Source organism: Salminus brasiliensis, chromosome 3, assembly GCF_030463535.1.
Source record: "Salminus brasiliensis chromosome 3, fSalBra1.hap2, whole genome shotgun sequence".
NCBI classification, from domain to species: Eukaryota; Metazoa; Chordata; class Actinopteri; order Characiformes; family Bryconidae; genus Salminus; species Salminus brasiliensis.
In genome coordinates this window covers 40,362,876-40,390,544 of record NC_132880.1, presented here as the reverse complement: position 1 = coordinate 40,390,544, position 27,669 = coordinate 40,362,876, and the positions used below count along the sequence as shown (strand labels likewise).

The 27,669-nt window shown below is 43.0% G+C and overlaps 1 protein-coding gene across 5 annotated transcripts in view; it reads left to right on the top strand.

The window, feature by feature from the left end:
- trioa (trio Rho guanine nucleotide exchange factor a) overlaps positions 1-27,669 on the top strand; it is a 115,561-nt gene that overhangs the window by 24,573 nt on the left and 63,319 nt on the right. For 4 of the 5 annotated variants that reach the window (XM_072676142.1, XM_072676141.1, XM_072676139.1 and 1 more), the window contains exons 1-2: positions 11,372-11,504; positions 27,332-27,406. In XM_072676142.1, the coding sequence (XP_072532243.1) occupies positions 11,372-11,504; positions 27,332-27,406 (208 nt within the window). Of the gene's footprint in view, positions 1-1,609; positions 1,664-11,371; positions 11,505-27,331; positions 27,407-27,669 lie in introns of those variants that run through there. The other variant, XM_072676140.1, reaches the window with a different exon arrangement.

The following is a 27,669-nucleotide window of genomic DNA, read 5'->3' as shown; positions in this document are numbered from 1 at the left end:
TATATATGTTTCTTTGTTAGTTTTTTGGTCAGAGACCGGAACTTGAGTCAGTGACTCGCATGTTGACTGACTCGAGACTTGACTCAGACTTCAGATTTGCAAAATTTCACCTAGAGAGGAAACGACCACAATCCTTATTTACAGTGAATTAATAAAGCTGACGGACTCTTCCTGTTTAATTTTACTCCGTTTGTTCAATGTTGAGGTGAAGACTTTGAGTGCATTGCATTATGGTTATTGGGCTGAATTTTCTGTGGATCCAAAAGCTGTCTTTTCCCCCCTCATGTCTCTAAAACGGATGTTACCTCAGAAGGTAAACAGTAGTGTGTACTGTAATGCCGTTCATCAACATCAGGTTTGATGCAGATTTTAAACACCAGGCTTTCATAATCGAAAAGCCTTTCAGTGTAAAGGAGAGAACTCGAGCGCTGCGTGCAGTTTGGGCTGTGTTCTAATGAAAACCGCAAAAGAGCTTTCCTTTATGTAGCAGGTTTGCTAGTCAGCTAGTGTAATAGCTAATGTAGGTTTAGTCTAATATATTCTAATGTTATACATTCTTTTGAAAGTGCCAAATGGTGCATTTATTAAGTGTTTTAGCGTTTTCTTTAAGAGAGAATTAGTACATTTGTTTTTTGGGGCAAAAACATACATAGATGTGGTTTTAAAAGCCTATTTACAACCCTGTTATTTTGCCTTAGAATAAAATGTGCTGATTTTCCTTTTACAGAGGGAGAGACTGAGTAGCCTGTTGGTGTTAACTGGTTAGTTTTGGCACCTGCTCACTTCCCCGGATTTGGCTTCCACATGCAGTGCTTTAGTATTCCTCTTCTGATATGTGGTTCTTGCTTTTTCGTCCTCATTTATTAACCAGATATAATAACCAGAATGTTTTTTCTGTGATCGGATTCCTGTCACATATGCAGATACTATGTGGATACAGAACGTATGGTAATGACAGGTGTGGACGGGCCCCTTGGGACTTTAGGCGTGACTCGGATTCGCACAGCACCAGGCTACTCACTTTCACCCTGGAGTGCAACGCTGTGGAGAAGACTGAAGACCAGACTAGTTAACGTTCAAGGCTGGTGGGGGATGAAAGCCACACAGCAGCGCTCTTGACCTGTGATCAGAGCGGGGCTTTCTGCACATGCACTTTGATGGCTGCTAGGAAATGCAGGCTGTGTGTTTAGCCTGGCGAGGAAAAAAAGCCTCAACATTCTCTACAGTTCTCTCTCGCCCTCTCTCACTGGTGCCTTTGCTGTTGTGCGCGGTCTCCAAAAATCAACTTACCATTCTCGTCTGTCTGTCTTCACATGTTCTACATTTTGCTTGTGATCAGTAGTACATGCAGTGTCTATAAGACCCCCCCCACACTTTTCTTCTCTTCTCATGCAGTTCCTATAGAGTCTGACAGTAGAGACGTTTATGTGGGAATAGAGGTCATTACCTCTGGGGGAATAGGGCAGCAACACATTATTATTTTTTTTTTTTTTGGTGTGTGTTTCCAAGCTTGAGTCTTGGGTTATAGCTTGTGTACTTTCTCGCACGCAAGCAAAAGAGGCCTTAAATGTAACTAACGCATTTCTTGTCCTTCTGTTTCTCTCTCTAGATGGCTCCCTTCCGAAATGTGAACCCAAAAGTGATGTGTCCAGTCATATACCAGGTAAACATCATCAAAACGCCCACTTTTTTTTTTCATGCCCACTATGCCTCTCCCTTTCCATTTTTATTTTACATTTACCGCTGATGGGTGAAGTGAACACCATTAGATTATCTCTATCTACAGTGATCTCGGTTAAGGGGTGGGCTATACTAGGCAGTAAGTGAACAGTCAGGTTTTGAAGGTGATGTGTTGGAAGCAGGAAAAATGGGCCAGCATAATAATCTGCGCCACTTTGAGAAGAGCCAAATTGTGATGGTCTTGTGCAGTCCATACCTCGATTGTCAGATCTGTTGTGGTGGCATGAGGGGGGACCTACTCAGCATTAGGCAGATGGTGGTAATGTTATGGCTGAATGTTATGAAACATTTAAGAAATAGTTTTCATGTGTTCAGTGGGTGCAGTTGTACAGAGAATATGCTGTATGAATGATGAGCACCAGGAAAGTTTAAAGCTGTTAGCCATTAGTCAGTTAACCACACGCCATGCTGAGCTTGGCTCAACTGATTGGCGTCTCACAACGGCAAGTGCAAATGACACACAGGAGCTAGAAGACCTGCTGCTTCTTTCAAACCAGTAAGGATGTTTAGGTATGGTCAAAACCACGGATGGGGGCTGGTGTCCAGCACAGTTTACTAATTTCCCAGCTGTAATGGGCCTTCTAAACCTGGGAATTAACAGGTGAGATGAATTGGCTGTGCTTGAGCAAAAAAAAAAAGCACAAAATTGTTTTGGAAAAAGTTTGGAATTGACCATCCCTGGCCTGGATTGAAACCCTCCTCTTAATGCACAGCCTAACCCATTCACCCCCCCCCAATCAACCCTACACGAATTTACTTTTACGAGAGGTTGTTCGCTGTTTATTTTACTGCCCCACTTTTTTCCTCAAAATAGGAGAGGTTTTCTGTGCTAAAATAGGGGATATGTTAGGCGGAAGCCATTAGAATAGAACAGTGGCTAGTCTCTTATCTCTTGTCCTTGACCCGTAGATCGGCTCTGGTTGAGAACACTTTCCTGATTGTAGAAGTAGTCAGTCTCCGCGATGTGTGGCATGCTCAGAGCATGTGTTTGTGTGGCTGACTGTGATTTCACGTTCGTCAGAGGTGTGTCTCCGAGGAGACTTGCGCATTCTCCAGAGAGATTGTTCCCACTGATCATTCACAGTTGTGGGGTTAAAATAAGCCACTGCCTCACCCATGATGCCACGGAGTCTATTCAGCTATGTGCATTCAGTTCATGCAGTGTGGGCAGCCAGCTGACCCTGTACCACACCCTTTTACACGCCTGTCCTGACTAGTAGTCTGCCTCATAAAGTACAGCGGTAGCAAATGTCTGCTCCGTTACTCAGTTAAATCAAGGTTTCAGGTCACAGTAATGTAAGAGCTTGGGACGTTGTTGTGGTTGCTTGTGGTTGTCTGTAGTGACAAACTGCATATATATATATATATATATATATATATATATATATATATATATATATATATATATATATATATATATATAATATATATATATATATATATATATATATATATATATATATATATGTATATATATGTATATATATGTATAAAATAATAAAGTATAACTGAATTAAAACTGTTTTGATTTACCTATGTCTTGAGTAAACTGCTCAAGGGTCAGCTATTGAACTCCACATAGAATATTACTGTTTAGGTAACCGTCTGGAGTCAAATTCACTGTTTTGCAATATTTATTTTAATATATTTGTGGTAACACAGCGCAGAGATATGGTTCAGATATTTCCTGAGTCTGTAGAGCCCACGCTTTCCATTGCATCTCATTGCCAGACCGAATGTGACTCGCATCATTACAAGGCTATGAAGAGGGGGTACTAGCCTCTACCTCATTGTGTCTAAAAGGGTGGATTTCTGTGTCTGTGGTTTTGTGTGAAACACCAATGAACACTTGAATATATGAATTATATATATAAAAATATATATATTGAATATATGCCGCATAATATGCCATTTTTTAGGTTAGGGATCAGAGTATCTTAGTCTAATGCAAGTGCCTTTAAAGGCGAGTTTAAGGGGTTATGCAAATATTGAGAAAGTACCCTTAGAATCCAGAGGGTTAAATTAAAATGTGTTAAATCATTAAAACAATGATTTAATTAATCTGCAAAAATCAGTAGATTAGTATGTTGCTAATTTAATCAATTAAATGGACCCATCATCCAGCTTTATTACTACTTTAATATATATTTTTTTATTTTATAACATTTCTTTTTTTTGCATATTTGAGTTTTAAGCCGTGTAAATAGCTTCTGTGTGCACATGTCTTCGTGGTGAAGAATGGAGCAGTGTTTTGGGCTCCATCTTTGGGTTCTAGTGTAATGTGAGCTGCTTTAGAGAGACAGATCACACGTAATTACATGGGGGCTCAATTTGGCTGAGTGATAATTGGCTCATAAAGCACTGGTTTTGATTGTCTACTGATAAGGCAAGGCATTTTAAGATCTTTTTCTTTTATTGGTCAGCGAAGCAGAGCTCAGCTGATGGTGGTTTGCACTTTCGCACCTCTCCCTGTCGGCCAGTTAACGCTCCTAAGCTTCTGGAAGGAAGTGTTCATGTGTGTTCGGAAGAGCGTTGCTGCTGCTTCAGATTATTTCAGCCAAAATGGCCACCATCACATCACTTTCAGAGAGGTGGGACAGTAAAGGTTGTTCTCAATCCAGGATGTGGGTACCCTGCCTAATCATGTGCCTCTACACCACAAGCAAAGTGTTTGGTCCTGCAGGTGTGTTCTCTACAAATACAAAACCCACCCAATCAAAGTCTCTTTGCCCAGCCCCACAGAGCAGTGCAGCACACAGAGGGCTCATATCACAACAGCACCAATGATAACTGTCCAAACAAGATACAAAGGCCTACATCAGAAAGTTACTGTGTAGACCACAGGAGTCTGAATGGACACAGTGCATACACCTGGATCTCCTCTGTAGACCACACACTGTTGCTGTCAGCAGTGTGTGAGTCACAGACAGCTTCACGATGAAGATAAGACTAGATGTTGGTATACACTTAAAATAACAGGGAGCCAGCAGCCCTTAAGCTTTTTCAAAAGGTCTGCATTTGTTACTGCTTAAATAATAGAGGGTTGTTATGACCTACGCTGGCAGCTGAGAAACACTGACTTTAGAATTGAATATAATATAAATATGTTGAAGATATGTTGTCAATAGAATAAGACTCTCTGAAGCCGATTAAATATGACCCCCCCCCCCCATCCACTACTCCATCCACTACTTTTGGCATGAGTTGTGGAGATGAGGTGGGGTAGTGATCATCCACCTTCTTGACCTTACTAATGCTCTTGCTGCTAAATGCAGTCAAATCCTCCAAAATGTAGTGGCCTTCCCTAGACAGTAGAGATATTTACCAGTTACTCAACAAATGCAGGATGAACTTGGATCAGATTTCTGAAGAAGAAAATTAATATGCAGGTGTCCCAATACTTTTTGTCCATATATTTTGTCCCAATACTTTTGTCTGTATAGTCCCTATAGTGTGCATTGATTAGACAAACACAGGTTTATGTGAATTCTCTGTATATAAATATGTAAGATAAGATATGATAATCCTTTATTAGTCCCACAGTGGGAAAATTCAGTGTCACAGCAGCAAAAAAGGTCTTTGCTTATTGTATTTTCCAGACTTAAACTTGTGTACAGTACTGTTATTATTTATTATTGTTTTTAAAATTATTTATTTTGATAAATCTCATTTTTATATTCACTTTAGTTTTTGTGAGTTTTTGTTTTATTGAGTGCAGTGCTGAGAACTGATCTGAAGTAAAGGCAGAGGACCTCCAGCTTTCCCAAATGACTACAGCACAGGATTATGCTTGGGTTTCAAAACACCCAGGAGTGCCTCCACTCTTCCACTTCCCCTTTTTAGAACATTAACTGTCGCTGTCAACGGTTTCCGTGAGCTCAGCCTAACCGAAGCTCAGGAATTTCAGTAACTGAAAACACTCGGCTCACGTCAGCCTGGCACTCGGTGGGTTTGTTTGGTTTGATTTATTTATTTATTTATTTTTTGCCTCTTGCTCATTGGACCTTCCCGCATCTTTTAAAAGTTGCTGCAGCCTCCTTTCTTCCCTGTGTGGGCCTCAGTCTTCTCCAGTGAGCATCAAGGGGGAAGAGGGAGAGATCTGTGAGGGTAAATGACTTCCAGGGCTTTCTTATAGAAGCCCACATGCACGTAATTAGGACAGCGAGGGACCGGAGAGAGGAAAGGGAAATGAATCACTCGTATCAGAGTAAACGAAAAATGGCAGAAAAGTAGTATGGATAGAGCGGAGATGGTCAGGTGAAAGACACGTGAGACTGAGTGTGCAAATTTAGGACTGAACGTGTGGCTAGATAAGGCCGTACCTGGAAGCATTTCTACGTCCAGTTTAACCCACCTGGCATGAAGCTATAAAACCTTTTATATTGTGTATTATAAAGAAATGAATACGCTCTCTGATTGGAAGTTGATGGGCAGATGCTGTATGTAGCGATGCCCCTTATAGTGGATTTGGTGGGCAAGACATTCGTCAGCATGGCTGCATTTTAGGAGGGAAATGGCCAGAACCGGGACTGGAACAAGCGACTCTCTGCTTGTGTTGGTTTACCATCAGTGTTAATTGATGGTACGTTGGAGATGAGGCTGGTGGAGATTAGGTAGAACAAAGCAGGGTTATTCTTGAGCTTTGTAGAACCAGTGACTACGCTGTGGTGATTTGCTCTGTAATCATGAGGCTGTGTTTTTGGAGCATGGCTGGGCTCCAGTCCTCAAGTAAAGTTTAGTAAACTCTGCATTTGGCCTCATTATTCCAGGTGTTATTCTGTAGCACTTTTTTTCTTCCTGCTCAGGTAGCTAAAAACACACCTCAGTGGTGTGTGTGTGTGTGTGTGTGTGTGTGTGTGTGTGTGTGTGTGTGTGTGTGTGTGTGTGTGTGTGTGTGTGTGGTTTTATTTTCGTAGATGGGGGAAATTCTCACTTTTGATTCCATTGTTATTGAAATTCTTGGAAAAGCAAAGGCTGGTTATTCCTGCTAAATATGTGCGCTATGTGAAAAAGGCTGAAGTATCAGTCTTGTCTGGTCTATTATGGTCTAATCTTAATTAATCGTTTTAATGTTTTTTTTTTGTTTTTTAATCTGTGGTAAAAGGTCCTGTTTTACCTGTGTGTTTGTTGTGTGGGTTCAACTAACCCTTGGTCATTGAAATTCTGCTGTGAATACCAAATGCAGTCCTACTCGGCCCTCATTTCTCCATTTCTTCCTAGTGAGTAGTGCGTGTCCTCATGCTTTACCCTACCCTGTTATTAGGGGGCCTGAATTGAGGGAGCTGGCAGGAAATATCATGAAAATATTTATGGGGGAAAGAAATGCATACATGAAATGGATGCTTTGTGAAACTTGTCTAAAAAACATAGATGCACTGATTTAAAGCAATTGTACATGCTTCTGTGTGTGTGTGTGTGTGTGTGAGTGTGTGACAGAGAATGGGTGTGCATGTTTTGTAGCAGCTGTATACACAAGTAGGCCTATACATTTGAGTTTTATAAGGACCCCCGTCATGCATGCCTCTCATTCACATAGGGCATGACTATGCATCGGCACTCCTAAGTTACGCCAGCTATGCCGGATATGGCGATCTGCTGGCCACTGCTGACGCCCCAAACACCCCCCCCCCCCCTTTTTTTATTTTATTTTATTTTTTTTTTGTTGTTGTGTGTTAGGTGGTTGGGATTCTGTGGAGTGAAAGTGGGAGTTGAATGAGAGTGGGATGAAAAGCAGTGCAGGGTTTGGGGTGGTGAGGCAGTTCAGGCTTGCACAGATCCAGACTGAAAGCCTTTTGTTGGGAGCGCTGGAGACCGGGGCTAGTTTGTCAGAGAGTGATGTCCCATTGATGGTAAGTGGCTCTTTGTCTGTGTCTGTCCTGTGAGACGTGCCGGCAACACCTGACCATTCATCAGGGTTTTCTCTCGCTGTCTCTCCATCCAGCGGTTCACGTCAGTCGTTTAGCACCTAGACTCGACTGCTCTGCTGTTGCTGATCCTTTCATTGACTTTCTGTATACACAAAATCCCGGGAAGGAGTTTGTGGTTGGAGTGAGGGTGGAAGATGGTGCCATGTGTGTTTTTGTGAAGCAGATTTAGCCTAGAAGTCTTAAGTGTGTACTATGTGTCCAAATATATTGGGACATATCCATAATTTCTACTTATTTAAGCATGTAAATTTATGTAACTGGAGTAACTGTCTCCAAGACTTTCTCCTACATTTCTGGAGCGTATCTATGAGGATTTGATTGCATTCAGTGACTGTTAGTCAGGTCAGGGTATTAGACAATCACCACCCAACCTCATCCTCAACTCCCCAACTCCTCCCAAATGTATAGGATGGAGCACAATCATTCCAGATAACCCAGTTCCCCAGCTCAATGCTGGGGGCTTTATGCCCCTCTAGCCTGTGCCTGGCATTAGACATGGTGCCAATAGGTTTGTTTATCTGCCTCCAGAGAGTCCTATTCTATTGGCAATACTTCTCTTCAGGGACTAGGCAAGCTGTGTGCATGCATTTGCACATCTGTGTCAACAATTAGTGCAATATAAAGGAGCTGAATGCAGTAATCGGAAGGGGGTGTCCACAAATATTTGGACGTAGTGCATGTTTGTTAACCCCCTAATGTTGACATACTGCTGTGTTGAACTCCCTTAAAAGTAATCAGATCTGCCTGGGCTCTAAATGAGGCTTGCACTGTTCCAGACAGTGTTTGTCTGCTACATCAAGTCTGGGTCAGTGAGACAAGTGACACTAGACCAAGATGCAATCTGTCTCAAGGTTCTAGCAATCTAGGCCATGACTTTGGATTTAAAGTACTTTAATTATACCAGCAAAATGTTTTTCCTTGCTGGTGTAATCAGGAAAACCTTCAGTAAGAACACTTCTAAGATCTAAGAAAGGCCAAAAGCCACACCTCACAAGAAAAGAGCTTGTGCTGCCATCTAATTTGGAGGAATGTACATTAACGCTGTCCTCATTACCTCAAGAACACGGAGCAGATTTGAACTCAGTCACCACCTCATGTACGTACAAGCGTTTCCGTGGCTACGATGGATAGATTGTTAAAGATCTCTTTCCTGGCTGAGATCTTCAACACACACCTCCATACCCTCTGTTCCAAGCCCACCTCCACAAAATCAAGCTGGCCTGTTTCCCTCTCCGTTCCTTACTGTCATCATTAGCGCTCATTGCTGAGCTCGGTCTGAAGACTGGTGTTTGTCCCTTGAGAAGAGTTAATGGAAGGCCTCTTGGAGGTTTGTGCAGAGTCTGTGGTGTGCTTTTATGGATTTAGAAACGTCACTGGGCTAATGGACTTCCTTTGCTTATTTTTTTTCTGATTTAGGTCATCTGCTTGATGATCTAAAGGGCTAAACAGGCCCCTCTAGCGATGAAGGCAGGTAAGGATGAGGTAGCAATGGCTAAATTCAGACTGTAGTTCTCGTACATGCATGTTATTGAACAGTTAAGCATGTTATTGACATGCTTGTGTGTCAAATCCACAGCGTAGCCTACGCATAGCTTATGCATAGCTGTGTGCAGTTTCCCTAAAAAGGTGTAGGATTCAACACACAGAGCATATTGTGCAGTCTAAGTATCGCTTACTTTGCACTTCCCTAAAGCCACCCCTAAAGTACACACTTAACACATACATTTGTGGACAAGCTGAGAGATGCATAACAGGTACTGAAAGTGGAAGAAGCATGTGGACCGAGGCAGTAGAGGGATGTTATTGCATTTTACACCAAAATTACAATATCACAGGGTTACTTAGCATTGCACAGCTTTGTGGCAGTGACCCATACACACCTACACATACAAAAATGTGATTATAGGCAGTGAGAATGCACCACAGATCCCTCAAGTGGCAGGCAGCCACCTCAGAACCTGAGGATCAGTTGGGGGTTAGGTGCCTTGCTCTTGGGCCCCTTAGCCATGAATCTAGAGGGGAAGACAAAGCACTGTTCCTTTCTGTCCCCCAGCCCCTACGTCCTGCCAGTCCCGGGGATCAAACCAGTGACCTTCTGGTCCCATACCTGCTTTTCTTACCATTAGGCCACAGCTCTAAAAATCATATCCAGCTAAAGCGTGCATGCGTTCATGCGTTTTTCCTGTTTCAATGGGAGGATTTTTTTTTTACCCCCACATTTTGATGTGTGCTCTTTTGCATAATTTCCAAGCAAAAAATGGAATGAGCTGCTAAGCGTACGGCAATAATTCTGCCACATTGTCCTGTCAGTGGTCAAGGCTATTCCGAGGGCCAGTTTTAAGGCTAAAGCTGATCTCCACACTTTCTAAGAAGCTTCTCACTAATCCCCTGTTCTGTTTTTGTCTCGCCAGCAGAATTTTACTTTTCTGAAGTGTGCGTCCTGAACCCTTCATTACTGTAATCATGTAAAGCTACGCATAATGCTACAAAATTAGCATTATGTTTTTAGGTGAGGACCAGCAACAAAAGGACCTGTCATTATGAGGACATTTGGTCCCCACAAAGTTATAAAAACATGTACCCACACATACATAACTTCTTGATCTTGTTGCAAGTACTTTCATAATTTCATAAAGACCAGCTAGTAGGTAGTGCTTTTACACGGAAATTTGTGTAATGCTAACTAACGCTGCGCTAATGGGTTCAAATGTTTGTGGACACCCCTTCTAATGAACGCATTCAGCTACTTTTAGGTTGTACCCATTGCTGACACAGATATGCAAATAGGCACACACACACACAGCTTGTCTAGTCCCTGTAGAGAAGTATTGCCAAATGAATAGGACTCTCTGGAGCAGAAAACATGGAAAAAAAACATGAACCTGGAACAGTGTTTTCTGGAATGATGGTTAGTTGTTCCATCCAATACTTTCGGGATGAGTTATGGAGATGGAGATAAGGTGGGGTGATGATCATCCAGCATCCTGACCTTACTAATGCTCTTGTTGCTGAATGCAATTAAATCCTCACAGCAATGTTTCCAAACATGTTAGAAAGCCTTCCCTGGATGGGGAAGATCCTTACTCCAACAAGAGCAGGATGAACTCTTCATTTTTAGAAGAAACAATGAATGAGCAGGTGTCCCAATACTTTTGTCCATTGACCGTAGCTTATACTCTTTACCCTTTGTAGCATGAAGGGTTTCCTTTTTGTCAAACTCTCTTCCTTCGAACCGAACGTCCTCCAAGCGCACTTGCTGAACCGCGCATTGATTAGCCTGTCTTGGCAGCACGTGTCCTCTCCTGATTATGGGCACTGGGGCAGGATGGCTGCCTCCCTGCCCCTCTCCAGTCAAACACATTCTGTCTCATGAGCATTAAGACTGAGGGGGATTAGAGGCAATCACGGACAAAGCCTATTCCTTCCTTAAATCCAGGCACGACAGCTGTTTACAGGAGCTTACTTACTGCCGGCCTGTTTACGGTGGAGGCTGTGGGGTATAGCCTAGCATTGCTGGCACGCTGTAAATCTGATCAGCTCAGGAGAAGGACGCCTCTGCAGTTCTGCTACTCTTATTAGCCAGGTTGATATGTCTGCTATGTTGAGATTGGCTTTGGACTGCATCGCTCATGACTCGCTGAAGATACCACTGACGTCCTCCATATGTAGTCATGGAACCATCTGCGCCGTAGGGAGCCGTAGCCATGAACCTACACTGTGGTGTCGTGAGGGACGTAGCGAGTCTGACGAGCCGCTGGCAGGGGAGTGCAATGTCACTGGTGGACCAGCACAGGTGGCAGTATGCGCAGACGGGGACAACACTGCTTCAGCTGCCAGGTAAAGTCCAGCACCTTATGCACGTGCCCTTCAGTCACCACCGTCATGCCATCTGTAGCTGAGGGCTGGAACGCTGTGGAGGCTGCAGTGCTTGAATTGGAGTGTGTGTTTTGGTGGTTCAGTCGAGAGACCCCTGCTGTTGCTGGTGCAAAGTGCTACCTTTAACTGCTGTTTACTGCCTGGAGGGTTGTTGTTTCACATTCCGTGTAGCTCACTAACTTATTTATTGCCTCCAGGCTCCTGGATGTTTTTGGATCAAGTGCTTGTCTTGCATGGTTTCGTTCAGTGTATCATTTGCCCTCTGCTCAGCTCAGGATGATTTAAAGGAATGAGGAACAGAAATGATCTAATCTGGTATAGTCTCCTTATCATTGATCCTCAAAGTTATGTTTGGAGTCTGAAGTGCGCTTGAAGCTGTGATGTGGGATTTGTCATGGTTTTTAATGTACGAGTTAATTACCCATAATACTCACTCATACATTGGACCAGCATAAAGACTGTAGAACCAATTAATTCAGTCTCTGAATTGCTAACAGCCTATGCAAGTAAGCTGCTATGTTTTTATTGGTATTAATAATAATATTTGTTTTTATTTATTTATTATTATTTAAAAAACTTTTTAATGCTGTGATTTACTTTTGTGTATTTCTGAAATAGACTTGCTATGCTGAACTTCTGGAATATGTTTTTTTACGTAAACGACTGTACACTGTAGACTATAGCAACACAGCTTGAAAGAATTGCCATTATAATGTATATAACAGGCATTGCCAGCGCTGGTGAAAACATTTTACATTTTTTATTTATTTATTTATTGTTCTTATAAAACCTACAGAGCAGCAAAATTTGTATCCCGTCTAAAAATGTTTGTGTGATTGGCTGAGCCTTATCAGAGGTATTGCAATTGTCATATTAATACACCTGAAATTCTTCTCCAGCGAGTTACACTCTTTCACTTTTAGAACTGCTGCTGTGATGCTGGCATGTTCCTCAGATCTACAGTAGTTCTGGGTTGTGGTGCTACAGGGTTACTTGTGGGCCAAGCATGTTTCAGAACATATTAGGAAAAAAATGACATTACAGAATTTAAATTCAGTAAATTCACATTTCATATCTGAACTAGTTCAAGTGGTGTTTTTAGCAGGGAGGTGTGGGGTTATACGTTTGTAGCCGCACACACAAATGAGAGAGAGAGAGTGTGAAGTCACGTCAAACACATGCCAAAATAGGCCAGTAATCCTTGTTTCTAAGTAAACGAGTGTATTACAATGATTATACTTGCTGTAAACCTGCTGGACATGCTGGTCATACATCTGGCATGGTATGCAATAGGAGCAGTGCTTCTCTCCAGGACGCAAACAGAGTTAGCACTTACTAGCACTACTGTTTTGGTTAAGTGGTGCCATTTTTTTGGTTTGCAGCCTTACATTGACTTACTGTTTTATTAATTAATTAATTAATTAAGTTATTTATTTATTTATTTATTTTATTCAGTATGTCATTTGAAGTCATTCCTATTTCATCTCTCTCCTCACTTAATCACTCGCTCTGAATTTCTTTCTTTTAATTTTTTTTCTTTCCCTCCCTTCTTCCCCCACCCCTCCTCCATCACGTGGATGTGATTACCATTTCACTCCCCTCCTCTCTGATTGACACACTGCTGTAGCTCAGACAGGGCTGGAGAGATGAGGGGAGGAAAGGAGGAAGAGGAGGCCATTTGTCAGGTGTGGGGGACAGAGTAGGCGTGTGGAGGAGGAATAATGTCTTCATCCCTCCAGTCTGGCACTGGATGCTCTGTGGCTGAGACTGGTTCCTGTGAGATCACCGTCCTCAGCTCGTGCTCTTGCTCTCTTGTGCTCTCCTGCGTTCTCGCTCACTCTTCCTCTCTCGCTCGCTCAGTCGCCCTGGTGTGCAGGGCCTCGTGATGAGTCAGTTGAGCTCACTGTGATCAATTCTTTGAGACAGCAAGAGAGGCAGCGGAGAGCCTTACTTTTCTGTGTGTGTGTGTGTGTGTGTGTGTGTGTGTGTGTGTGTGTGTGTGTGCGCACACTCAAGTGTGTGGGTTTGGCTGGTTTCAGTGAAGGTTGTTTTGTGTGAATTAGGATATTTTAAAGCTGATTGGCTGTGAGGTTGGGCTGGCAAGATACAGAGTAACATAGTGCAGCATGCTGAGGCCACAACCAGCCACCGCCTCTTTTTAACTGTCGCCGATGCAGTGTCACCGGGGCGCACTGGGTACCCAGCTATGATGTGTTGGCTAGCAAAGGGCCGTGCCAGCCTGCGTCATACTGAAGTGAAGCGATATACCCACATGTAGAGACCTGGGCCAGTTGTGCTTTCTCAGGCTCCGGCTGCTGATGGCAGGCAGCATGACCTGGGATTCGAACAAGCGATCGCTGGTTAAGCTGCTGGTTCAGGGTAAAAAATGCACACGTTGCTATAAAAGGGCACCAAATCCTGAGAAGCGGCCAGCTGTTTACACACCGTTTTTCATTTAGATCTCCAGTACTGCTAGTGATCGAATTCTTTGCCTGGAGGTCGCTGTCTTGTTGCATTTGTTGTCAGATAAAACTGTCCTTTAAGTCCTTGTTTGTTTAAATGTATGGGCTCCTACAAACCGAGATTATGTGGGTTACAATCAAGAAGGAGAGAAGAACTGAGCTAGAACACAGAGCTGCTGCTTTCTTCTGTGTGGTGACCCTAGTGATCATACAGGCCTTCATTTTTTGTCTGTGAATTTTGTATGGTTAATCCCGATCGAATTACGCCATGTGTCCAACATGCACTGGACCCTTGTTTTGTCCACTTGGGATCACCAGCTTTTAGATACACTGTAATCCTCCTGCTGTTATCTGTCACTTGTAGCAGACCACCATGCTGCCCCCATTGCTTCCTGTAGTGTACTGTGACCGGTCAGTACCCCCCCCCCCTCCCCCCATCTAACCAGTAGGAAATCTGACCAGTCCTAAGACCCAGGCTTTGTACTGCCCTTTGGTGCAGCCCATGCCTCCTTCTTCAGCTTTTGCTGATTTGCAGATCAGAACTTCTCTTGTCACTCGACTCTTTTATGACTGTTCATGTGTTTGATAATTCTGACCCCTCCCTCTAATTGATTTCTCCACTCATTGTTGCAACATAGTGGCGTGTGTGCAGCCGTGTGTGAGTTGTATATGTGCAGATGTAATGGCGTAATCGTTGGCCTTCCTCCAGCAGACAGCCTGTAATCTGTATGAAGGCTGGAACAGACTCTGGTCTCTCACGATTCTCCTGGCAGGAAGTGCCGTTTTCCCTGGGGTTTTATTTTAACATCTGCAGGTAAAATGAAGGAAGAGATGAATGCAGCGTGTCATCATCTGTACCGTCCCCTTCAGGTAACCCAGCCCAACCTCTGAGACCCAACAGAAACTGAAGAGCGAGTGATCAGGCAGGCAGTGAACCACACAGAACAGTGTTCAGACTGGCCCGTGGACAGAGGGAAAGAAAGACTGCACTGTGCGGGTGTGTCCTGCAGTAACCCCCCCCACCCCCCCCCCTCCCCTCCGCTCCACACACGCGAACACACACCTCCCTACATTCTGCTCTGGCTGCTCCTGAAATGGGAGAGGAGAGCGGCGCTCAGTGGGACTCCGTGGGGGACAGTCTAAATTTAGCCCAGAGCGGCAGCGGAAAATGCCAGAACAATAATAAAATTAAACGACAAAGGAATATGAAAAATATGCGTATGCCTTTTTGTTAAGTCCTCTCTTTCCCTCACACACACACACACACACACACACACAGTGTAGACTGTCTTCTGGAGGTGGGCCATTTATAACACAAGCTAATCTGCACATGCAGAGAAGATGCAGAGAACTGACTGGAAATGAGGGCAGAGAGTTACCAGGCTGTATGACTGACACACGTGTGCACACACTTATACACACACACACACACCCCTTTGTGACAGACACTTTTTCAGAAGGGTGTTAAAGTCCACTCTGACTTATCAAAGGGGTGTGTGTGTTTCCATCTCTTTCGGCTAAGCTTGTGTATTTGTTTTGGACACTTTTCTGCTTCAGTGGCATTCTAGCTAACGCTGTGCTGGAGAAGACCATCGAAAACTGCGCGTGTGCACATTATAGACCTAATGCTAATCCTGCAGTCTGCAAATGTGGCCTACTGCGACGTGGCATTTCCACTCCTCCTCTATGTGCCTCACTGTATCCTTGAGTAGAGAGACTCAGTGTTTTCCTTCAGTAAATGCCAGCAGCCCTATTTGTCTGTCTGTCTGTCTGAAAGCCTCACTGTGCTTACGAGTTAACAGGTTAACACTCTGTATGTCCCACATTCATTTACTGTAACTGACTCACTTGTGGTGTTTATGCAGGACTGTGAGCTTGTTGTAGTTGTAATTAATTATAACTTATCTTTTATGTAGAGTTATTAGTCAAAAATAACCGCTTCAATGGCATTGGTCATTGCAACCCTGGCCAGGACTTCTGTAACTTCGGTGGAGCTGCACGAGACCTCTCATGAGAACTGCCTAACCGTACACACACTTGTGTGAAATACTACTGATACTAGTGATATTACTCTACCATCTTAGTTCACATGCTCTCAGATTGTCAACAAATGCACGTGTACAGCTGTCCGTGAGGGGGGGGGGGGGGGGGCTTCAAAGCATGATTTGGTCAGATTTGGGCAGCTGGCCTGATGCGGGGAGTCTGGCGGTCAGTCTTCCATTGTTGTCAGGCCTAACAAGTGGGCAGTCAGCTAATGACCCCGGCAGATCTGATTGCAACAGCCTAACTAAAAGCAGAGGGCCCGAAGGACACTGGAGCATCGTGAAACACTGGCATCCCTCGGCTCCACTGTCCACAAACAACAGACATCCCGTCTTCCAGCTTAAGTCTCATTAGCAGATGATGGTATATAATGCATACAGTAACAGGATACGTACATAATTTTTTTTGTGTGTAATAGGATTTGTTAAAAATATGGTGAGCACAGTACCTTAAATGTTGAACGCTGAATGTGTTGCTTCACCCCTGCTATCAAACATTCAGAATACTATTGGGATGAGATGGGGTGGTGATCGTCCAACATCCTGCAATCAAATCCTCACAGCAGTGCTCCACAACTGTCAAGCAGAAATCCTTCTCCTGGACAGTAGAGACAGCTACTCCAACAAAAGCAAGATTAACTCTTCTGAAATCAAGGGTAGTATAAAGAATCAAGGAATGAGCAGGTGTCCCAATACTTTTGTTCATATGGTGTATTATGGTGCTTTATGACAATTCTAACATTGCACTGCACAAGAACTATTAGTAATGTAATTTCAAATATTATGGGATAATGAGTAAAGAATGGGAATACCCAGATTAAAGGAGGCCAGAAGAACGAGGCTGTGGTCTCGGGACAAGAGAAGTGTAACCATCGCTACCTCATTTGTGAACACGCCTCCTGGCTTTGTACGGCGCTGCCGCAGTAGTGTAGAGCGAGCTTCTGAAAAACTCCTTCTGCTGACATCTTGAACCCTGACATCTCTGCCACTTCTTCGGAAGCTTTTTGGAGGGAGCGCTGTTAGAAATGCTAATGCTAGCTTGGTTTTGTATACGAGTGTATAGAGTGGTGGCTGGGCTTGTAGTCAGGGCTGGCTGAGCCCTCAGGGATTCCCAGTGGTTGTATGACGTATCGGTGTTGGTGTTGTGCAGCGCTGTTCTACAGAAAACTGCATAACACAACAAATAACATTGGTTTGAATATTGGCTTTAGGCCTGTTTCTGCCCATGAGTGTGACTCCTCCACCATGACACACTCTTAAAGCCTGTTGTACACATGAGTAACTTGGGCAACTCTGTAATGGAGGGGAGCAAAATCTGATTACTTGTCGTTTGCTAATGTAATGCCTTGTACTGTGCGCTATTCTTTGTACTCTGCAGGTGGCACATATGCCTTGTTTGCCTGTTTGTGCTTCTTAAGGGTTGTGTTTAGACTTGTCTCACAATCTTGGGTTAAAGAATGCAGCTTGGAGACCTTTCTGCATTTTGCTTGCTAGGATTTGTCTGATCACTCACATTTATTTAACTCCTGAATTTTGGTGTCTGATTTTAGTCTGTGAGTGGTCCCTGAAGGAGTGGACAGCAGTAAATACAGCAAAAATGCAAGATCAGAATTTGACATGAGTGGCTCAGAGGTTAAAGCTCCGGGCTATTGATGACAGGGTTGTGGGTTCGATACCCAAGCTCTGCAAGTTGCCACTGTTGGGCCCTTGAGCAAGACCCTTCACCCTCTCTGCTCCCCGGCGCTGCAGCAATAGCTACCCACTGCTCCGGACACGTGTGCTCACGGTCACTGTGTGTGTTTCACTTGTGTGGGTGGGTGGGTGGGTGGGTGGGTTGGGTGTATTCACTGCACCGATGGATAAAAGCAGAAGCCAAATTTCGTCAGTGTCCAGCACAAATGGTCAGTATGGTTGACTTGTCTTGTCTTTAGGATTTGCTTTGAGTTTGGCCATAAATGATGGGCAGTAAGGGGTGTAACAGCACACAGTAGTCATGGTCCAGTTCAGTCTGCAGTTTGGACCTCACAGTTAGGTGGTGGTGGTGCTGGTGGTGTTGTAAATAAATGTTTAATAAAAAATGTGATGTTGAACAGTGCTTCACCTAGTGTCATATCAGCCGCCCTGAGATAGCGGTTACGGTCTGTAGTTTAACACCCATACCCTTCAGCTGTCGAACAACACCGAAACACCACCCTTACCCAATCCACCACAATGTCAAGAAGTTAAAAGGCCGGAATATCCCCCCCCCCAAAAAAAAAAAACACGTGAGAGACAAAAAAAAGACAAAACCAAAGGTAAGACAAGGGAGACAGGACTACTGTTACCCTAGCGATGTTACCCTAGCAGTGCCCATAATACCATGCCAATACCAGTGACTTCCAGCTCAGGGTTTCCAGCTGGCTCGCACACTTGTGAAATAACCGTATTTAGTCTAATAGCATACCACACTGCATACCCCCCCCCCCCCCAATATCATATGCTCGTTACGCTTCAGTGTAAATACACGTACAGTAACACCCCTAATGCACAGTAATTTTACTCTGATACAGTATCCACTTCTGCAGTACCAGGTGTGCTGTCCGTTGCCCTGTCTTTAGCCCTATTCAGACAGGATTAAATGATCTTGGAGTCCTGGGGTAATTTCCTCTTTCGCAGGTGCTCCTCTTTTGATATATAGTGTTTTGTTTGTTTTTGTTTTTCCCTCCTTTTTTCCTGTGAAATATTTGCGGGGCAACTGAACCCAGCAGTGGTCTGATCATTGTAGTTGCTTCTGGATACAGTGTTTTTTTTCCAGGCAGATTTGGCTTTGCGTTGTGATGGGTGGGGGTTGACTATGCGCCGCAGTTAGTCTCCAGCTGGGGGAATCCGTAAGAGATCCTCCACCAGAATCTAAAATAAAATCCAGCATTTCTGAACTCTGAACTGAACTCACTTTGTTCAGTGGTGATTTATTGCCATCCAAATGCAGTTCTATTACTGACCAAATGTTTATTGCAGGTGTCCCGCTGATGAGCCGAGCCAATCCATATAGAGCATTTGACTTCTGGCAGTCTGGACGGCTGCACCGCTGGCCTGTCCTGAACTAAACACCCTTGATCTGCTCAGAAAAGCTCATTAAAATGTAATTGTGATCAGCATGAGAGTGTGAGTAGAAGTGGCCGGTCTGAGCTGGTCATGCATGTGTTTTACTGGTTTCTTCTGAGCCTCTTCAGGAGCTATTGGCCTGCATTGCTTCAGCAAGCCATGACCACTCCTAATGTCACTGAAGTCATGACCTGACCTTATGTGGGGTCAGTCAGGTTGGAGCCTGTCTCTGTGCTATTAGCACACTTTTTTTGCCCTTACCACCCTTATGACAGACGGCCAGACCACTTGTCCGATTTTCGTCAGCTGGTCCCCCGAGTCTCTCCGATGAACGACTTTGCTTGTTTATGGCGTTTGATGGTTTTGCTGTCCCAGTTTCAGTATGATCATCATCATCATCATCATGTCGTCCTCAGAATGGTCAGAAATACCACAGATATGTTCCCGTCCCTGTTCTCTGGATAGTGGGCCCTTGACCTGTGGCCCTGGCTGCTCATTACACAGTCATACCCATCAGTCTGAGTGACAGCTGGGAGCCACACTCCACTCCTTTGAGAGAGCGGGAGAGAGGGAGGGCGGGGGACAGTGGGCATGCATATGTATTTTTAGTCTGTTTGATCTATTGTTGCTGCTCTGAAGTGACATGATTTGCTGTTAGTGTAGCTGGCAAAAAGCATGCAGCTGTTAGGATTGGGTGTGCGGGGGGGGTGCAGTTGGTTATCAGCGATGATTGATTGATTGATTGCCTGTCGAGGATCTTTGTAATTCACCAATCAATCATTGAATCTGTTGTGCAAGAGAATTACCCAGTATGCTGCCTAATTTCAGTTTTAATATCCTGTAAAATAATATTAAATATTTACATTGGTGCTGTCATGCAAAAACAAAAAAGATCAAATGTGACTCTGGCAGTTCTTTACATTGTGTGAAGAAGAAATGCTCCAAAATGAATAACATGGTTTTACATTGACTTCACTGTAGGGTTGCACAATATTGGAAAAAAAAATATTCATTTTTTTTGTGATATTAGTCAATAACCCAACGTGTCATGATATTACTGATATTAATAATGCAAGACTGAAGTAAAATAAACAATATTGGTCTGATAAATTGTGCCTCTTATGGAAAATTCGACTCATGCCGCATTTTCTTACAGTTCTTGTACGAGCAGCAAAACCGCGGAGGTGTTTGATGTAATTTCACGTTGCTCCTGACGTTGTGCACATTATGCTGCCGATGCTAAAGCAATATTTATTAAATATTATATATAAATAAATTTTTTTACATCAAAAGTCAGATGAAAAAATACAAAAAGTCATGGCTCAAAAATATTTTGTGCTGCATTTGATCAGACTTCAAGAATTTGAGCCTAACTTTCTGTTTTGGGTTTAAAATTGAATAAAAGTATAAAATGTAAACAATTACATTTTTTTAGTTAATTGCATTTATTTTTATTTATATATATATATATATATTTTTTTTTTTATTTATTTATTTTTATTTTATTTTTATTTTATTTATTATTTTTTTTTTTTTGTTGTTATATATCCTTTGTTGGCAATGACAGAGGTCAAATGTTTTCTGTAAGTCTTTACAAGGTTGGCACACACCGTTGCCGGTATGTTGGCCCATTCCTCCATGCAGATCTCCTCTAGAGCAGTGATGTTTTGGGGCTGTCAGCGGGCAACACAGACTTTCAACTCCCTCCAAAGGTTTTCTATGGGGTTGAGATCTGGAGACTGGCTAGGTCACTCCAGGACCTTGAAATGCTTCTTACGAAGCCACTCCTTTGTTGCCCTGGCAGTGTGCTTGGGATCATTGTCATGCTGAAAGACCCAGCCATGTTTCATCTTCAATGCCCTTGCTGACGGAAGGAGGTTTGCACTCAAAATCTCACAATACACGGCCCCATTCATTCTTTCATGTACACGGACCAGTCGTCCTAGTCCCTTTGCAGAGAAACAGCCCCAAATCATGATGTTGCCACTCAGCATTCACTCTTTGGATGCAACTCAGCATTCACTCTCCTCCCAAACAGTTCTACTTTGGTTTCATCTGATCGAGGGAGATTAGCAGTGGTCTTGTAGGTCTCCCATTTTCTGATTATTGCTCCCACAGTAGATTTCTTCACACCAAGCTGCTTGCCTATTGCAGATTCAGTCTTCCCAGCCTGGTGCAGGTCTGCAGTTCTGTTTCTGGTGTCCTTCGACAGCTCTTTGGTCTTCACCATAGTGGAGTTTGGAGTGTGACTGTTTGAGGTTGTGGGCAGGTGTCTTTTATACTGTTAACAAGTTTAAACAGGTGCCATTAATACAGTTAATGAGTGGAGGACAGAGAAGCCTCTTAAAGAAGTTGTTACAGGTCTGTGACAGCCAGAAATCTTGCTTGTTTGTAGGTGACCAAATACTTATTTTCCACCATTATTTGCAAATAAATTTGTTAAAAATCAGACCGTGTGATTTTCAGAGTTTTCTTTTCTCATTGTCTCTCATAGTTGAGGTCTACCTATGATGTCAATTACAGGCCTCTCTCATTTGTTTTTTAAGTGGGAGAACTTGCACAATTGGTGACTGACTAAATACTTTTTTCCCCCCTGTGTGTGTGTGTGTGTATATGTATGTGTATATATATATATATATATATATATATATATATATATATATATATATATATATATATATGTGTGTGTGTGTGTGTATATATAACAATTTATTTATATTTATAAATATATATTTTTTAATTTATATTGGGTTTTAATTTCTTGATTTTTTGATCCTCAGTTTAATATAAAATAAAGGGGATTAATATGGTCCCTAATGATAAACCTAATAATTAGGTTACAGGGGTGGGTAATATGACGATGTTTCACCCTATTGTGAACTATTTACTTATTGTGACTCACAGTAAGTTCCTGAGCAGATCCTGGAAATCTCTAGTGTTTCATGTGTAATTAGTGCTGTTTAACTGGATAAAGTGCAGATAGAGTCTAAATCACAGGACTCCATATGTGAGACTACATGAATAGCAGTTTTTAAGAATTTGCTGCTACTGATGAATTTTATCTGCATGTTAAAATATTACAATTAATATCACATCATGAAAGCGTCTTTGTAGAGCACATCTGTCTGCTGCAGTTTTTCCCATATTGCCACACTGTCTGAGGAAAAGTCTTTACATTTTCCTAACAGGCTAAGTGTGCTGATCGTTCAGATAAGAAGTTATGAAAATATACTTCATAGTTTCCACAGCTATCTGTAGCTGAGCTCCTCTGCAGCACTGCAACAGTGCTGGGACATGTGCTGTTTCTTTATCTTGTTGAAAACAGGGGTGAGTGAGAAGCCAATCAGCATTACTGTTCGGATATTATTCACCCGTATGTAGTATAAGAGCATGAGCGTGTGTGTGTGTGTGTGTGTGTGTGTGTGTGTGTGTGTGTTGGGGCAGGCGGCTCTTGTTGCGGGGCTGTCGGCAGGCAGCTGTCTCCGGAGGAGAATGGTGGGGCTGCATCTGGTTGGCCTTGCTGTGTTACTTCCCCAGCAATCACACTCTTCCTCCCTCTTTCTCACTCTTTCACCACTCTCTCACTGCATCTCTTCCTTTCTTTGTGATGACCACCACGGTCATCACACCCCCTCCCCTCTCCTTCCTGATGCCTGCTGCTCCCCCTTCCTCCTTATCCCATCCTCCTTTTCTCTTGCACATTTAGTCTCTTATTTCCTCCTGCTCTTCTTCCCTGCTGTCATCTCTTGCTCTTATTATGAGGTGAAAGCAGAAGCCTTCAGCTCTGCTGCTGCTGCTGCTGCTGCTGCTTCACAGCTAGACGACCAGCCACTGTTTATAAAAGAGGTTGCGTGTGAGGTTGGAAGTGGCTGATTGAGCTGAGAATAGGGTTACTTGGATTGTTGGACATAGAAAAGCAGAGAACATGGATTCCACTATTATGCTGTTGTTGTTTTTTTGAGTGCTCAAACTAAAGTTAGGTCATTTTTTGGAAATGATCTGTTTGTGTTAAACTCTGGGAAGTCACGGGGTAGAGACGTCTAGAGTGGTGTTTTTCTCCTGTGCCCTGTATCTGACTTTCTTATGGCTAACCTCAAGCATATTATGGTTATAGTTTTCTTGTTTCCTTTGTTGCTTTGTTGAAATGAAAGGTTTGAAACATGTCCTCCTCTCGAATTCCTTTCCACCACAGTCCCCAAGAACGGTCCCTCAAAATCCGGCCCTGTCTTTGAAGTGCTCAGCGGTCCGCTTCTGTTCATGCTGGCTTGTTTTTCCTGGCATGCTTTTTCCGAACGTTGTGATTTGACCACCACACTTCAAAATGCGTTGACCTGCACCTTTTGGACTGAAGTGGGAGTGTTTTTGAAATTTCTGATGTATTTATTTCTTTTTGGTAAGTTGATAATCTATGTTCATTTATGAACCCCAGAGGACCGCATCCGATCATATTGTAGCAAACTTCAAGACAGGACGGTGGTCTAAAATGGGAGGCGGGGTGGTTTAAGAAGTTTGAGCTACAATGGGAAAAAAACCCTGCAAACACTCAGAATCCTGCCTTTGGAGTTTGTCACAATTCAAAGTAAATCAAACTGTACCTACAAAAGTACTGACACCCCTTTCAGCTGCTTTACAGTGTAGGCAGCTTGTTTAATCGCCATAGGAAAGCGCTGCCAATATAACAGGATTCTCTGGAGCTGCCAAGCAGGAGTCCTAAAGACACCATGCCCCCAGTTGGAGGAGTATGAAGCCCCACAACACTGGGTTGGGGAGCAGCAGAACGGACTTCTCTAGGGTGCTGGAGCTCCTGCTAATACCTCTGGGATAAGTTTGAGTGGCATTTTTGATATTTAACTGATCACCCATTATCAGCACCAGACCTCACAAGTGCGGTCATGTCCGAATGCCATCAAATGCACACAGCAGTGTTCCAAAATGTAGTGTAAGGCCTTTTGCAGATAAGTAGAGAACTCCCTTCTATTACTCTTGATTCAAAGACAACACTGGAGGAGCTAGTGTCTGCAAACTTTTGGACATGTAGTGTATGTCCAAGGAGTTTTTGTTTTAGGACGAGGGGCACGCCATATTGAAAGAGGGAATCCTGTGGTCATGCTCGGTCTTCTGTGCTAAAATAAAGTGATGGCCTACAGCACTGACTCTTCTAATTGGCCTCTAAGACGTCCCAGCAGGATGACCTCAGTGTGGGTTGCTTTGGCTAGTCTGTGATGTCTCACGTTTGGAGAGAATACCTGATGTCTCTTTTATAGATCCTGGTGTTTTGGGTTCTTTGGAACCTGTATGGGATTTTTGGGGGGCAGTGGGAGTGAATACTGGCCACTTGTAAAGTACGCAGGTTGTTCTTTCCAGGGCTGGACAGCATGCTGTTTGTTTAGCGTGGATTTGACCTGGTCAGTGCTGAAATTGCAGTTGAAGAATCCTGAAATCTGTCTATATTAACCCTCTAACCAGTCCTAGAGTGTTTACTGTGTGCCATGAGTTCAGTCACTGTTCCACATCAGTGTTGGAGTGTTTTGATGTAATCCAGTAAACCTTAGTTTGGTCAGAATAATGCCGGACTGTCTTTAAGCAGGTCACTTTACTGCTTATGCATTTTAGTGTATTGAAAAGTGTATGGCAATATTTTCTGGAGCATTATAACTAGTATTTCACTGATACCAATGCTGTATTGGTATCTGCGCTGAGACTGGCGCTTACACACAGTAGCCGTATCGGCAATCGAGAACCATAAAGCTTACTGACGCCTTGCATTTGTATATTTATTTATTTTGAAAAAATTTTTCATAGAATATTTGTTTGCATACTTTATGAAACTACACATTTAAACAACCAGTGAAAGCCAGTCATAAATGGGCTGTTAAGCAGCTTGTTTAAAGGCCAGACACTGAAGTTTAGTACCTTTTTACATTGAGACGTGTGAATTTGAAACACCAAAAGCTGTTTGGTGAAGCTTAGCAAGATTATGGTTCCCTACCTGCACGTGTTTCTGCATTGTGGCAGTTTTTTTTTTTTCTTAGCTCTACTACTGCTCCTCCATATGTGCAGTTACTCAACCAGTAAATACTGTTCTTTCAAGATTATTATATTTTATTTAGGATAACAGATAAAAAAGTACAACCTATAAAAAGTGGAACACTATAAATATCAGGATCCATAGCCATCTATCGAGTCAGAGCTGGTATCGGCACGCTGTATAGGCAGATACTTGGAAATAATTTGGGTTCTGAAAGTGTTGTCTAGTAATTGGTGTTGGTTATCTTTGCATTATGAAAAACCTTATAGATTATTCTACAAAGAACATTTTAGGTGGTCCTGTATAGCACCGAAGGGTTGTACTATCACCTTTTCTGCTCTATACAGAACCCTATTTTTCTTAAGGTGCACTTGTTTCTGCATGTTTCTGTGCTTCCTCAAAAATTAAAAAAAAAAAATTCACATGTGGAGGGAAAACACGCGTGCATACACAGAGACAAACAGACAGACAGACACACACCCACACCCTGCCATTACATCATCCAGCTGCAGGAGAGAGAGCACCTTGTTTGTTCTACTTACCACACACTCACTCACTCAACCCGACACGCTTTCCCTGAGGGGGAGACTGAGCTCCTGTTTTCTCCACCCACAGTACTGCCATCCACACACACACACACACACACACACACACACACACACACACACACACACACACACACACTCGCACACAAGCCTTCTTTGACTCTTCAGTTCATTGGTTCGTTGTGGTCAGTCCTGATTGGTCCAGGCCTTGAAACATTCAGATTCCGGATTCTAATTCTGGGTCGCCTGTGCTACTGTCTGCTCAGTGGTTTTTCCATTTAACAGGGTTGTAAATATTCCAGCCTTTTAATTTTGATACTGATGGCCGGCATAGTATCGCAGTATTTAGTAACAAATGACAACATAAAAAATATAAAGGGGGGGGGGGGTTATTAAATAATATTAAGAATGTAAAATATTAAAGTCTACTTTTTTTATAAATTACGTTCAATAAATATAAAAAATCCCGTATTATGAAAAAAGTTTTTGCCTGATTAAAATAAAAATGTTTAAAGTGTAAATTAGTAGATAAATATATCAAATAAGCTTAAAATGTACCGTTACTCCCGTACTCCGTTTTTCCTTTTTTTTTTTTTTTTTTTTTTTTGTATCCTTGTTTACAGAAGAAATAGTGAAAAAGCATGTCCCAATACTTTTGTCCATATCGTGTATGTAAATGTATTAAGCTTTTTGTAATTTTGGGGGTTCGTATTTGACCTCAGTATTTTAATATCAGTGTACCTCTGCTGGTGTGAGAGAATTAGTGGGGCCTGTGGGGATGGTAAGAGGTCCTATGACACCGCAGAGTCCATCATGAGATAACAGATGACTCTCTTGGAGAGCGAGGGGGTGAGTGAGAGTGTAGGAGGGCTTGGCTTGTCTTTCTGAGCATATTTCATGTGCCATTAGCCTTACAGGAGTAGAGGGAGGGGTTTCTGAGCTGTCCTATTTTTTTCATGACATGAGCCACATTCTTTACCCTTTAAAAGAGAGGGAGCCCACGATGAGCCATCGCGCACACACAGTTGATTCCGTTGTGGATGAATCATTCTGCGTTTTGGAGTTCATACACTGAATGCCTGTTGGATTTATTAACTCGCCAGGATCTACACCTAAACATATGCTCTTTTATTTATTTATTTATGTATTTATTTATTTATTTTTTGGGGACATCCATTAGTCTGCAAAATGGCACGTGCATTATTCGTCCATATGTGTTTTAACGTGAGTCACGGTGTGATCTGGACCCAGACCCTAGCCTGCCAAGCTCAGCCCAAAGCAAGTCTGCTAGCAGAGCATGACTAACCTTTCCATCTCACCCCTAAACCAATGAATCCAGCTTCAGCTAATGAATCATAAAAACAAGTGTTTGAACAGAAGCGCCGGTTCAGCCAGGTCACAGCTGAGCTCATGGAACCCAATCTGAAGCCTGAGGTGGAATTGGCGTGCTAGCTAGATGGAAATAGAGTTAGAGAACGGTCATCTTCAAAGGCTTCATTACAGTCTAATTGAATACCTGAGTTTTAGCTACAGTAATATATGCGCCGGGGAGGGCATCGTCCGGTCATGTGCTGGAAACCCGGATGGCTGGATCCTCTCCAACTGACTGTGTGCTTTTGTTTTTCAGGATTCCGTAGGAACGAGGAAATGAAGGCGATGGAGGTTCTGCCCATCCTAAAGGAAAAAGTGGCCTTTTTATCAGGTGGGTTGTTTGCTGGTATAATGTGATGCATCGTGGCCTTGATTGACACGTGAACCAAGCAGCAGAGCAGTCCACAGCCTGCTCACATGTGCATTCTTTCATAGCAGCTGTATGTAGCACTGCCTGTCCGAACTGTGTGACCTTTCACCTGCATGCAAAATAAATTTCCTTTGAACTGAAGTAAACACTCACGATAAATCACGATGTTCAGGAAATTAGGAGAAAGTGCATTTCCTGAGGAAAGGGCAGAATGCCTGTGCAGC